Source organism: Podarcis vaucheri (assembly GCF_965113315.1).
Source record: "Podarcis vaucheri genome assembly, chromosome: 4".
Classification (NCBI taxonomy): Eukaryota; Metazoa; Chordata; class Lepidosauria; order Squamata; family Lacertidae; genus Podarcis; species Podarcis vaucheri.
Genome location: NC_138762.1, coordinates 66,827,035 through 66,841,556, shown reverse-complemented (window position 1 = coordinate 66,841,556; position 14,522 = coordinate 66,827,035). Strand labels below are relative to the sequence as shown.

General features: G+C 37.8%; 3 protein-coding genes across 6 annotated transcripts in view; 2 read left to right on the top strand and 1 right to left on the bottom strand.

Annotated features, from left to right (window-relative positions):
• SMS (spermine synthase) overlaps positions 1-9,415 on the top strand; it is a 46,238-nt gene extending 36,823 nt beyond the window's left edge. For all 3 annotated transcript variants that reach the window (XM_082220601.1, XM_082220603.1, XM_082220602.1), the window contains exons 9-11: positions 230-309; positions 4,809-4,924; positions 5,749-9,415. In XM_082220601.1, coding sequence (XP_082076727.1) covers positions 230-309; positions 4,809-4,924; positions 5,749-5,791 — 239 coding nt within the window. In that variant the 3' untranslated portion in view covers positions 5,792-9,415. The remainder of the gene's footprint in view (positions 1-229; positions 310-4,808; positions 4,925-5,748) is intronic.
• The window catches only part of LOC309531227 (uncharacterized protein), a 216,470-nt gene that overhangs the window by 21,565 nt on the left and 180,383 nt on the right, over positions 1-14,522 (bottom strand). The gene's annotated exons all lie outside the window — the stretch shown is intronic.
• The window catches only part of PHEX (phosphate regulating endopeptidase X-linked), a 101,301-nt gene continuing 97,084 nt past the window's right edge, over positions 10,306-14,522 (top strand). For both annotated transcript variants that reach the window (XM_082220574.1, XM_082220573.1), the window contains exon 1: positions 10,306-11,950. In XM_082220574.1, the coding sequence (XP_082076700.1) occupies positions 11,904-11,950 (47 nt within the window). In that variant the 5' untranslated portion in view covers positions 10,306-11,903. The remainder of the gene's footprint in view (positions 11,951-14,522) is intronic.

Genomic DNA, 14,522 nt, shown 5'->3' with positions numbered 1-14,522 from the left:
CATGTCAAGTGTGTAGAAAATGGAGCACAGTTGGCCATTATGACACACTTCTGCTCACAGATGCTATGCCCTTTCCATTGTAATTGCCACGTGTTTACAAGGCATCCTATAACCCTGAACAAAAAGATTATCGTAACGTTAAGAATGTTACCTTTTGCTATAGCTTACCACAGTTATGAATATTTCCTTGTGAATTGCTAATTAAACAATTAGTATTTTTCAAATTTAGATTCTACGTGGGAGTTTCTGCGGATGATTCTGGACCTTTCAATGAAAGTCTTGAAACCTGATGGGAAATATTTTACACAGGTATGGCAGATGAAAAGTAATCACAATGAAGTATGACAGCGAAATTTGAAAGAATAAGCCTGTTTAAGATGCTACTTTGTCCCTTGGGTGAGATCGGGAGCAGTCCAAGGCTTTTATACATGTCCTACACAATCATGCTAGAGGCTGAAGTAAATCAGAGAAAATCTGGGTTTATTTGACTATGGGATCTTCCAGAGAAAGTTCAAATAAATGCTTGAGGCTTGCTCATTGCTTACTATGCATACCAGCATTAGGAGCAGATAAGCCTGCTCCAGAATCTGGTTAAATCTGGGGGACTTAAACATAATTTGAAGTTTGGCTAAAACTGTTTTTAGAATATTAACCCAAAGCTGATTCGTTTTTGTTTTACATTTTTCAGCCGGGCTCACGTTTTCTAGTTGGTTTCAGGGAAGTTAAAATCAAATACTATTTTATACAGATTAGGTATACTATACCTTATCAGAAATGATGAGGGTATTTTACAGCTGGCATGCAGCCACCAATATTCTTACACTTTGATAATCCTAGCTGCATTTTTAAAAGGGGGGGGGGTGGGGAGAGAGAAAGACAATACATTTCCAGCAACAGCCATGGTCAGTGCCAAACAGGATGCTTATTGTTTAAATTTGTCACCTTGTGACTCTGAAATATGTAGCTAGGCAAGCTCATCCACAGATGCTTTATTTTTAAGTAAACACTTTTCAGTCCTCAAGTTTTAATAGCTAAAGAGGAAATGTTTCAGCATATAAGAAGGCAATCTAGTCTGTTTCTCTGTGTTAGTGTGAGAAGTTCTCTGTTTTAAATAACTGTTACAAGCAAGGGGCCCCAATCCTTTTCTGGATCAGGAAGTGTTAGTTCCATAGCAGTAGAACACTGTCAAAACGCCAAAGAGCTTTTGCTGCTCCTAAAAAACGAATGCAACTAAGGAATGGCCATTAGAGTGTTGCTGTATGCTGGCAGGGAATATCTTGTGCGGTGTAGTCATCTGCATTATACTCTTTGGCCACTAGATGGAGCTTGACAACTAAAAACGTTGGCTCCTGTAATAAAATCCAAAGAGTGTTATGCACAAGGAATATAGGGACGCAAGACACATCTTACACACAGGCTGCTGTGTACAAACATTTGACAGCCGTTATAGTTTTGCTCACAGAATGAGAATTCACACTTTTAAAAAATGCATAGACTTAGAAGATATGCTTGATATACATATATAACGCAAACACTTGTTTTAGTTTTATTTACCTTGTTAAGTGTTTAAAACATTATCTGTATAGTTCTCAAAGTTTAGCAGTATTGGCAAAGTTTCCAAGCTCCTCTCGAAGATGGGGGTCACCCGATCCTTTGCACTCGATAAGTTGATAATAAGACTGGCATTTAACTAGGAATCACAGCTTGAGATAGTAGAAATAAATGACGGAGATTTTCCTTCTCCAATGGTTTGAGGCAATTGATCTTTGACGCCTGAGGAATAATTTCTCTGCTCACCTAGCAGAGAATGTCAGCAATCTGTGTGCTCTGTGTACTAATACCCTATAAGTCTGGTCTTTGGGGCTCAGGGTATAGAGTGGGGTGATTATGGGGAAATATGAATGGAAAATTGAGTTCAGTGGAAGTTGTTTTTCAGAAATATACCGTATTTTTCGCTCTATAACACGCACAAGACCATAACACGCACGTAGTTTTTAGAGGAGGAAAACAAGAAAAAAATATTCTAAACGAAATAGTGGATATATAATTTTTGTGGTTCATGCTGTGGCCACAGACATGTGATCTGACAGTGAGTTTGGAGTAGCCCAATGCAAAAATCCTGAGGATCCATGTGGATCCATGCTTTGTAACCACGGAGGAGGGAAGGAAGGGGAACCATGGATCCTCTGCTCACGACTGCAGATCCCCCCCGCCACCCGCAGGCATTCCTTCCATAACACGCACAGACATTTCCCCTTACTTTCTAGGAGGAAAAAAGTGAGTGTTATGGTGCAAAAAATACGGTATTTCATGGAGTACTTACCAGATCCTAATATAACCTTTTCAGTGATTTTTTTAAAGCTTTTTAAAGGGTGTGTGGTTACTTAGGATTGAAAAGGAAAGACCTTCTTTCCTCAATTCCCCTTTCTACAACTCTTAGTTTTGAACTTTGACAGAGCCCTCAAACAGGGCTCTACTGTGTGATTCAGCAGGCATTAGGGGCAGGAGGCGCCTGTGGCCTACTGTGTAATTTCAGTACAATAGAAAATGTAGGTGGGCATATAAATCCAACATGGGCCTAGGTTTGGCATATTTGATTTATTATGAACAAACCATCCTGGTGTGTGAATTTGCATAGGTCTTTTTTTATGTGAAGTGTGGCACTGTGAAGTGAAATATTCGCCTGCTTCTGATGCAGATGTTGTCACAGTAGTGGCATTACTCCAGGTGTCGCATAGTCCCTATTCCACATGGTAAGAACTTGATTGTTCACTTTGGAACTCCCTTCCTATTGTGAAATCAAGCAGGTGACCTTTTGGCATCTGTTAAATACATTCTAGATGCCTAGAAGAAGAAAAAACCATTTCTAGATGCCCAGAAAATTGAGGTCATTTTAATCTGCTTTAGTCTTTTATGTTTAGTATGTTTTGAAGTATGGTTGTGAATTTCTCTTGGTTTTATTCTTCTAATTTTTCGTAAACCACTTTGAGGGTTGTTGTTTTTTCAAAAGCAGTGTATAAGTGTTATGAATGAATAGTACTGGAGAAACTATTGGATTTAATTAAGTATTTCAGAAGTATTTTCCTTCTCCCTTTCCACAATTTGCTTGCCACGTTGTCTCCTGTGATTGCTCGCGATTTGATGAGCTGGTTGATGAAACCTGGGATACTGAGGATGACAAAACTAGACTGCAGATTACTCTCATGATAGAGATTGGGTTGTGCCATTAAGCTACCTCTATACTGGCAGGATGTCCCATAAATTACCTGGTGCTGTTTTCTATTTGTGATTTCCAAATTACACACGCAGGTTGTTTATATGCTATCCCATTCAATTTAATGCTGACAAAATTACATGCTTTGTAAAAGGCAGCGGAACAAAATAACCACTGCAGGACTGCGGATAATAATAGATTACTAAACAAGTTTTATATACTTAACTTCCTTGTCTTTATATTAACCTCTCTCTTACCATTTTATGATGCTTGTGGTTCACTTAATAACTCAATTTATTTCCGAAATACTTAATTTCCTTCTGCTATTTATTTGATGTTCTAATATTAAAAAATGAGACAATAATAATAATGTGTTTTTCTAATATAATAAGTATAGAAACAAGAATGTATTTACCCTTGTTTACTTTCTGCTCCCTGCCATTCATTTTCCACCTATAATTTAAATTCCTTTTGTTCTGTATATGATTAATGATCTTCCATTCAGAATTCATATAACATTTTGTCGTGCATTTATGTATTGCCCTGTCTTAAGCCTCTTTTGTATATTTCAGGAGTGGGGAATCTGCAGTCCTTCATACAGTGCTGGACCACAGCTCCCCATCACTCCTGACATTGGTCCTGCCGGCTGGTGCTGATGGGAGTTGGAGCCCAGCAATATCTGAACAGCTGTAGGTTCCCCACACCTGATATATTTAATGCCACGGTTGCTATTCAGGTATAAAAATTGTCATATCTTTCTCACTCATCTCCTTAATGCTGTACTTTACAGGTAAAGATTATTGATGTATTCATTAGTAACACAGTCACTTCAGAATGTTTATGTTATTTTGACTGTCGTGAAATATTTAATTTTGATAAAATAAATGCTTCACATAGATTGAAGCCACTCTGAGCAAGTTTGATTAGTAACACTGCAGAGTCAGTACAGCATTGGCATTGAGCAATCATTCCAAATTCCTGCCTAGTGATACTGTAGCCAGTCCTTGAATTTTGTAATATGTGTTAACATTCGGAACGGGAAAGGAGTTACTATGAGATTCTACAAAACCATGATCCTCAATGTATTTAATGCAGAATAAAATCCATGGAACTTGGTAGGACTTCTGTGTAAATATCCTTATGATGTGCTTTATCTGAATCATACGTTAAAGCTGGAGTGTTTCTTTCTTACTTTATAATTTATGAATAATGATTTCTTATAGATTTCATGTTTATGTCTTACTTCCCTATCTTACGGTTTTAATATTTCTATTATAGTTTAATTGCTTTTTATCTAATATCTTTCTGTGTTGTATCCATGTTTGCTTTAATTTTTTGAGCCTCCTTGAGTCCCAGTACTGAAAAAAGGTGGGATATAAACAAACAAACAAATGTTAAGCAGCTCAATGAATCTTTGCTATTGGGCAGTATATAAATATTACAAATAATATAAATAAATTTGTGTCTTTTTCAAGATTCACTGACATAAGTGATTTATACCTCTGTTTATATAGAATCTATTGATGAATTTGCTCCTTTTGCATTATGTCTCCCCACAGTTTTATTGATATATAGGTCACATGTTGTCTTGCAGGGAAATTGTGTAAATCTGACTGAAGCTTTGACTCTCTACGAAGAACAGCTTGGTAGGCTATACTGTCCTGTGGCATTTTCAAAGGAGGTTGTATGTGTCCCTTCATACATGGAACTGTATCCTTGCTCAATAAATCATGTCTCTTGATAAGCACCATTGTATAAACCAAGTGAATAGTGGATGGGTCTGATTTAAGCCCTACTTGGACAAGTCCATTTGAAATTAGTTGGCCTAAATCACTTGTGCCTAATTTTATTTCATTCAGTTGGTCTATTCACAGTTTAACTTCGTCAGATATCACCCCATAACTTTCAGAAATTCTGCTATGGGTATGTTTGTTCCTAACATGTGTAACAGGCCTTAACAAGAGCTGAATTTTTTCTTTAAAACAAGACAGCAGAAAGGACACGAAATAATACTAATTTCCATTTTTCAAAGTTCAGAATGATGCCCATGTTATTAAGACTGAAGTGAAGTGCCACAGGGTAAACTAATAGTGCTATCCTAAAGGAAAGCAAGGTATTTCTCATCAACTTACCATGAAGTAAGGATATGTGGATTTGAAATGCTTGGAGTTTTTTTGGTTTTTTTAAAAAATTAACATTGATGTGAGAATTTTAATGACAATATATTATGCGACCAAAATGTATTTTTTAAGGCTTGAAATGATGACCTGAAAGGTTGTCAGTGATGGCACAGCTTCACAAGGTATCCTGCTATTGATCGTACTTCCATCAGGACAGAAGGTCATCTTTCCTGAATTATGAGGGGATGGGGCTAGGTGATCTTTGCAAATGCCTTCCAACTATGAATTTAGCCATATAACTTACAAAGTATGATAAAAGTAATGCAGATTCCAATTGAAATGATGGTTTCTTCTTCCTGTTCATAATGTGACCAAAGTGCAAAATACGTATTTGATTCCTTGACAAGTTTTTAGATGGGTATTTTATACTATTTGGAAGAAGAGAACAGATGTTTGAAGTTCAAGGTCTACACGCCACACATGCTGCATGAAGTGTGTAGGGCTTGCCACATGCTACCATCTTGGCATCTTGAATCTTTAAATTATATGCTGTAGATGATCCTGAAACTTAGTTATGCTATCGATTTGTGAATTCTTTAAATGTTTTTTATTATTATTTTAATTTAAAAGCAAATGGGAAAAAATGTATATTTTGATGAGCTAGGGTGTTATTTTTTGAAAGTCAACGTAGATGAATTAGCAGCAAAGCTATAGCTGCTGAATGCACTGAACCTTTAGAATGTGATCATTTTTATTTTTTATTTTAGATCGTTGAATACCAATTTAAAAAGACAATGTTAGCATTTCAGTGTGATACCACAGAATTTTCTCTCCCTTCAGACATTAATCAGTTTAATAGTCACGGTGCTTTAAATAGACTTTAAGTGGGTTGTTTGTTAAATGATCGATGTGCTTCCATTGGAGGAATTAAGGGCAGACTTCTTCTTTCTTTCTTTTTAAGGAAACCCTCTGGCCCATTGTGGTGCTATAAAGCCACCATGATACTACTTATGGTGAATCCTTATTCTAACCCTCATGTGTCAAGATCTGCTATTTCATTTTCAGTGGGTCTTCCCAACAGGTAAATACTCAGTCTCAAATGTGTGAGGGTTCATTCAGAGGAAAGTGTGAGGGTTTCTTCGGAGGAAAAGTTCAGCACAACTAAAACGATGGGGATAAAGCCATGGTGTAATGACTGCCACATCAGAATGAACACGAATTGGGCCCAGTCTTTGGTTATAAAGGGAAAGAACTAATAGTTTCTTCATCTTCAGCAGACTAGTTTTATTCTAAAGACGTTTTCAACACACAAAAGTGAAAAAAGGCTGCGTTACCTCATGCACAAAGAGATTTACAAAATACTTATCGCTGGAATAAATGCCGTTGGCTTAAGATGTCTATTAGTGAGCTGTCATTTGACAAATCAAGCTAGCCCCATTAATATTTATTATAAATAGGGAGGAATAATAGATTAAACAAATAACTGTTAGTGCTATAAACTTTGAAACTATGGCTTGGACTGTTGCCCCAGTCCTTCAGTTTCAGTATGGAAAGCTGAAATGTGTATTGAGAATTCTTTTTATTGGTCACATACCCCTTTAGTGCAAATGTTAATGAAGTGCGAAAGGTCATTGAAAAGGAAAAATTAGCCAAGTGACTTACGAAACAATGCACTGGAAGCTTCTTCACCAACCGCATCCACTTGAGTGGGAGCTGAGCTCAAGAGCATAGGCCGTGTCCCATTCGTTACAATATAGTCTGTGCAGGTGAAGTTTCTGGTAGATTGTAAGCCTGAGAGTATTTATATTTTGTGCTTCTCTATAAACAGAGTGTTTACTCCTCTTAGTTGAGCCCAGCCACATGGATCTGATGGATCTTGCGGCTAAAACATCACTAGCCCATACACTGTATTTGCATATGCATGTTGAAATACCTATTGCATTTGTACTCCCCACCCTGTCTTCTTCTGCACATGGTGTAAAATTATATTTTTGTAAAATCTTTCTTATGTACTGGTTGATCATTCACGTATGACTTTGCTATAGGCAAATCCTTAAAATAGCTGAGAAATACAACCTTATAATTAAAACGTTCTATCCTTCTCTTAGCAGTTTCAGACTTTACAGCAAAATTACTCCCCTCCTCCCCAAAGGAAAAAAATTGTGTTGTATTTCACTGTTACATTTTCTCACCACACTAGAGAAAGGGCTGCACTTAGATTGTTTTCCCCACGCTATATTATTGCAAGATGAGAATGCACCACTCCATTCTGAGAAACCGATCACTAGGGAGAATTGCTTTATGTATTTAGAAAGGAGGGCATAGTCCTTCATAGCTACATGGTTGAATTTCTGCAGTGAAGCTCAGAATTGCCAGAAACTCAGAAGGCTTTGCTGCCATGGGGTTCTGTTGTGCTAACAAAATGGGCATATAAATAAGGTAAGTTTACAATTCATAACTCCTGAATTATTTGTCCTATAACTTAAAGCTACCTGATCAGCAATTTAATCTCTGTTGACTTAAAATGATTAAAAAGTTAACTGTCTGATCTCGCCAGTGGTAAAGTGCAAACTTCCTTCAGCTCAGACAAAGTGTTCCTGTAGATTGGGAAGGAACCATTATTTAAAGCTGTCTAGTCTGAGGTCATAATTAAAACATCTAGTGCTATATTTAGAAGATTACGGTTATGAACTTCCATTGGATCAGATAGCAAACATGTCTGGAGGTTCAGACCAGCCTTTTTTTCTTACTGGCAAAAGCATATAGTTGTGTCACATTTATATCAAATTGTTTTGCCCTGCTTTTGAGTAGTAGTTTAGGCAGAACCCTTCTTTCCTTTTCTTTACAATCGGACATAAAATCTTAGGGAGCCTACAGTAAACACACATGATACTTTGTGCAGAATGTCCCAACATACACCCATGGTGTGCATCAAAGAATGCTATTATTTTCAAAACCTCATTTATTGTTTTGGGATTATGCAATGCTTGTAACTTGGAAGTAATAGCCACGTTCTTAAGTAAATTGAAGAGTTTTTGTCCCATTGTCCTACGTAGCTGGAGAGTGATCTTGACCTATTCATTCATTACCTAGGTTACAGAATTCTTCTAATAGCTGTACTAAAAAAAATCAACTAGATAAATATAATTTTATAGGCATTTGTGTTGTAATTGGCAAAAGTGGTTCTACATTTTTACTTGAATTTCCCACTTTTTTGGCTTTCTGAAGAAACTTAAGAAAGAAAACTACTGGTTAAGTATGGATGGTTTTGGAGGAAGAATATGTTGACACTTCATTTTATTGTATACATAGATTTCATGAGCATAGCATTGATTTTTCTGGAGAAAGGCATATTTTAGTATTACTTCCCTGGTGCATTCTATTAGATACAGAACCAAGGTTGGTCTTAAATCTGATACGAAATGAGGATCAGGAATAGATGGGAAATGATATTGCTTGGAAAGCCAACTAATAGATGCTTCATTCTCTCAGTGAAAGGGAAACAATGGAGGGCAACTGTGTTTTGTTTTGTTTAAATGTTTTTTGTAGAATATCATAACATAGATGTGTGTGTGTGCGTTTAAAAGCAAAATGTTATAAGCTGAACATCTCTTCCCACCCCCTTTCCCTATTACTGCTTGAATAGACTGAGGAAATGTTCAAATAAAGTGTTGTCACTCTTTATTTATATATACATACATATATATATAGTTGTTGCTGTAGTGTACAGTATGAAAAAATCACTTCTTTTCTTTTTGACGTGTAAGAATTGGCGTGGGGGGAATCAACCTTCAACAGATTAACTTTTATATATATATATAAAATACACATGGAACAGAGTGGAACATCGGTTGTGAGTGCCTCACTACACATGCAAATCAGTCCCAAAGATGGTTGGCATGGGGTGTCTCTTAATTCTTTGCACTAAATGCTGCTTCCATCTAGTAGTGAATTTTGACTATTTAACAAAAAGAAGTTTGATACCTATTCTGACTTTGCTGAAAGAAAACTTCTGGCGTTGTATCAATTGCACTAGTAACAGTGCACATATTCAAATAAAGGTACGCTGTTATTACCTGTACTGCCTGAATTGTTAATATCTGTCAATATCAACCCTATGTGCAAATACCTACGAGTATGCTTCATTGAACGGAGTATGGCCTAAGAGTAAGCATGCAGAGGATTCTGCCATTTATTTCATATTGATTTGATGAAGTGAGGATTTGTTGTGATGGTGTGGTCACTTGACCTCCAGTTGGGCACTGCTGTTTACCGGAAGGTAGGGAATGAGGTCCATGTGGTATTAAATGTATTGGCGGAGCCAATCTGGTTCTCCCTCTAGTAAGAAACACTGCCTCGTATAATCTCAGCACTTAATTTCACACAGAAACCTTGAGCTCCATTGACTTGGATTGCAGCCATGTTGTATTTTTACGTTTATTAAAACTTCCCATCACATCTCCCTTCTCCCGAGATAAGACCCAAATTAGAAATAAAATGAGCACCTCTCAGTGCTGTTACCTTCTGTTCATAGCTACTCTAAAATCCTGGTTTTCTCCATATGAGCAGCTACTGCTGTTTTGTCTGAGGTGGGGGAAAGTGTCCCCCCCCCAGGGGGAGGGTTTCCAAAGGAACCAGGGAGTAAGATGTCAGTGTTTGTAAAAAGCAAAAAAGGAGGAAAAGGTTCTGACCTCCCTTTGTCTCCTCAGCCTGGTCCTCGGACCCTTGTCGGCACAAAAAGAGTCCATGGGAATATCCTTGCAGAGTTTTATTCTTAAAAGTCTGTGCAAAACACGACTGAATAACTAACTATACACACTAGCACTAACCAACCAACCAACCTAAACACCAGCCACAGCACAAACTAACATTTCTCACTTATATATACAACTTGGTGCAGACCGCTGAGTCATGCTGACCCAGCTTTATTCGCATTAAAGAAACAGCGGCCATTTTAGCCGTGACGTAAGATACTAGGGTCATTCTGTGGTACATTTTTTTCCTTTTGATATACAGGAGTATATTTGTAAATCTAGGAAGTCCCTCTGAGTGTGTAAAATCACTACTTTATTTTATGGTGGCTCCATTTTATTCACTTTCCAGCTGATAGGTACTAAACCACCCAAGTTTGCTGTTGGTATAAATGTAATTGCATCATGCTACATTCTCATGCCACTGCAACCTACTTCAAGAGATACTGATTTGGACGAATGGTGTGCAATTTTTACTAATACTTTAAAGCACAGAGATATGGTATGCAAAGTTTAAAAGGCAGTTTAAAAGTTACTTGCCCCTTTTGGCTCTGGCTTATTAATGAATCCACAAACAATGATCCTAAGAAGTCAAGAAGCTAATTCAAAAAATATAAAAGATGCTAAAATGTGCTACCAAAATTTGCAGCAGTACATAAAGAGTGTTTAATTGTACGGCAGTTAAACTAGTCAGATGGCTCAAGTTTTGATTGCATTGTGCAGAGTTTCAACTAGCAACACACACACACACACACACACAAAATTATCTGGTTTATATTTGTGGTAAATGAGTGTTTGCTCATTTCATGTGGTGGCTATAGAAACCTATAATCTGGTTTGTTGGAAAGATGTTCAGGCTTCTGGAAGGAATCGTCTGAACCCTCCCCCCCTTTTTTTTTGGACAGGAGGACTCAATCTTTAACAAATTGACCAGAAGACTTAACAAATATGTTGTCATTTGAATACTTTTTCTAGTGTGGGGGATGTTCAGTAGTTTTGGAAGAAACCTCACATTATTTTCCTGACTGAAATTGATGCACTTGGGAGTGCATTTCATTAAGTGAATCTTGCTTATGTGTTTTCAAATTCTTGCGCCTCACACCTATATGCTTGGCATATAGCTCCCTCCCTTTTTCTAGTACACATATATGGAAGTTTTTAATAAAAAACAACCCCAGAGCATGTAAGTTGCTGCTTTATATTTATCCACAATGCAGTTACATCTCTATACTTTGTTAATATAGTAGGCTGAATTATTTTAGGATTTCAGCATTTTTAAGGCAGCCTCTTTTATTTCCACTTTCAAATCCCCTCCCCATTTTGCAGCATTTTTAATAGTGATATAAGTAGATATCTCTCCGCCTTGTGGATTTTTGAGAAGGCATGCTTCCACGTTGGTACTAATTTCAGATTGCCATTCTTTGTAGCCATATCATATTCTTCAAAGACAATGCTGAGTGCCAAGCAATCACTCAAGAAGAATGTAAGAAGATGACAAAAACCATGTCTGATCACCGGTCTATTGTTTTCTATGTTAGCTGGCAATTGCACTCCAACTTTCTGGGTTCTTTTGCAGCCCTACTTAGGAATGCTGGGGATTGATCTGCATCGTAATAAGAGACATAGTGTAGGCATAATAGCTAGCCCTGGAGTATGACTACAATCGTCTTCCTTGCCAGTTGCTACATAGGTTCATTACCATAGAACAAATGTTCACAGGCTTCTTGTCTATATGAGTTACACCCTACAGCTTTTCAGGATGGAAACCATTCCCATTTTCAGTTATACATTCTTCTCTTTATTTGGAGACTCGACAGAATGCTGCTGTGTGGTCGTCTTGACTACAACTTCTTCCCAGCGGGAAGGTTTGTTGTTTTAATCTGCACATCAAACGGCCACAAATCACTTCGCTTATTCTAGCATTCTCATTTCTAGTGTTTGTTCAAAATGCATGGTGTGTTTATATAAATATATGAAGCTCCTTGCCCTCAAAATGTTGTTGTTGTTTAGTCGTCTTAGTCCTGCTCGACTCTCCGTGACCCCATGAACCAGAGCATGCCTTGGAAACACTCACTTTCATTTCAAAGCTTCTACTTTTTTATTTCTATGGAGTTTTCTTAGCAAAATACTGGAGTGGATTGCCAGTTCCTTCTCCAGGTGGATCACATTTAGTCTAAACTCTCAGCTGTGACCTGTCCGTCTTGGGTGGCCCTGCACGGCATAGCTCAGAGCTTCCTGGAGTCATTCAAGCCCCTTCGCCACGACAAGGCAGTGATCCATGAAGGAGCCTCAAAATGTATGCATATGAATATAAACCTAAAAGAATAAGTGGGGAGAAATCCTGTTCTTTTGGCTCACTGGTTAATGGAAATCCACCCAGAGAACTATCATTGACATGGATGAGAGAGAAGGTACCATTAAGCGCCTTTCTGTGAAGATTCCAACTGCCATCAAGTCAGCTACCTAAGAAACTGGCAGAAGCTGCTCTTTCCTCCAAGCCAGGATGTTGCCAAAATCTCTGTTCCTGAATCTGATGAGAGGTTAAAAGCAAATGAGCTGTTATTTACAACAGGCAAGAGAGTGCCTGTAACTTTTAGAACTTGTGCCTCAGCTTGCTCTTTCCTCATGATTCCTTTTTCCTGGTGTGCCATGTCTTTATAGATTGTGAGCCTGAGGGCAAGGACTGGCCCATCTTAAAACTGATTTTTGTAATGTCTCATTGGAGCCCTTTTGGCTAAAGGGCCAGGGTATGAATGCTGTAAATAATAAAAAAATCTATTTTATTCCACTTCCCTGTTGAATGTATATATTTACATTCTATCGGTTCAGAAGACATTGCTTCATCCCCTCCCCCCCCAACCAGCGGTTTTCTTTTGTGAGTACTTTCAGATAGAAAAGTTACGGGAAGTGTCACACAAGGGCTGCCCAGGAACATAGCAATTTGGTTTACCAGGATAATTATATTTAGTTCTTTAATGTTCAGTTCTTGCGGATTTTGTGTGTGTGTGTTTAAGGAAGGCAAACATTTGGCCTCATTTATTCCATCCTGTGAGGAGGCTTTGTGGTGTTTTCAGTTAACAGTTACCTTGGCTGTAAGAGGTTCAAAATTAAAAGGTCATTTACATTCTCATTCTGAAAATGATAGTTGACACAGATTTGTACTTTCATAAATTACAAAAAGTGATAGAAAGTAATATTACATTAACCAGCACACCAGGTTTCCCACTTCTTGGTTAACGTAAGACATGAAGCTTGAAAACCTAGGCATGTTTGTTTATTTTACTACATTTCTATCCCATTTTCTGTCATGGAAGCAAAGGCAGTGTACATGAGGTGTTCATGCACCCATCCAAGCCGTGGCTAAACAGACCTACTTAGTTTCAGCAAAGTGGTGGCCTCTGTATTCAACAGGGCTTCTTCCCAGGATTACTGTACATGGAAGTTACAGCCTTAATCTGTTAACAAATATCAGTATCCTGTGGTACATTACCTGTCTCCCCCTAAATACATAGCTGCATTGGAGTGCCAGCTGTGCTGGTCAGCATCCCTCACGAAAACTGACTTCGAATTTTCAGTAATAGATCTGACATCTACCTACCAGTTAATTATCTGTAATTTATGGGAAGTTTGTTTAAAAAAGGTGGTGGGTATTACAGTGTAGAGGCCACCACTCTGAGAGCACTGCTTTGCTCCAAGCATCTTGAAGAAAAGGATTTTAAGCAGGCCTCTACCTGAAGACTCTTAAAAGTGTAAGTGTTCCTGTGTAGATGAGCAAGACCTGGCTCAGTTCAGACTCTGGGCCTCAATAAATCAAAATGAACAGTGAGCTAATAGTAAGCCCATGCTGTTTGTGGAGAGTTGACTTTTTATGTTCCTACCTATTTGCGGGCAAAACCAGAGGTGCCCCAAAGCCATTTTCCATACTGCCTACATTTCTAGTATGCAGCCAATGTCAAAAGGTGAAGAAAGCAACAAAGTGTTACTACCAAACTCTTAAAATGTAGTCTGCTTGTTGTAATTTACAGCCTTCTGTCTTGGTCTTCAGAGTTACCTATCACATCTTGATATATATGCTTGTTTCGGGACCTCTTCTTCCAAACACAGGTATACTTTGGACCGCAATTTAAAGTTTACAGCATGAAGTGTGCTTTCTCATATCAATCATTTCCTGAATTTGGCCATCAGGCATCATCAAGATTCATTAGGCATCTAATGTTTTGTTCTGTACATAGGGATGGGCAGATCTGGTCATTTCACTTACCTATTATTTTCCAAAATTAAGTTCTTCACATTTCTGTAGCAGTTTGCAATTTAAAAAAACCTATGAAGGCTAGAAACTTGATGTAAAAAAACCTCAGAGTTTAAGCAGCCACATGATATTTAAGGCATGTGGACATAATTTGACAATGCTCACACTGTAAGTTCCCTGTTGGACTA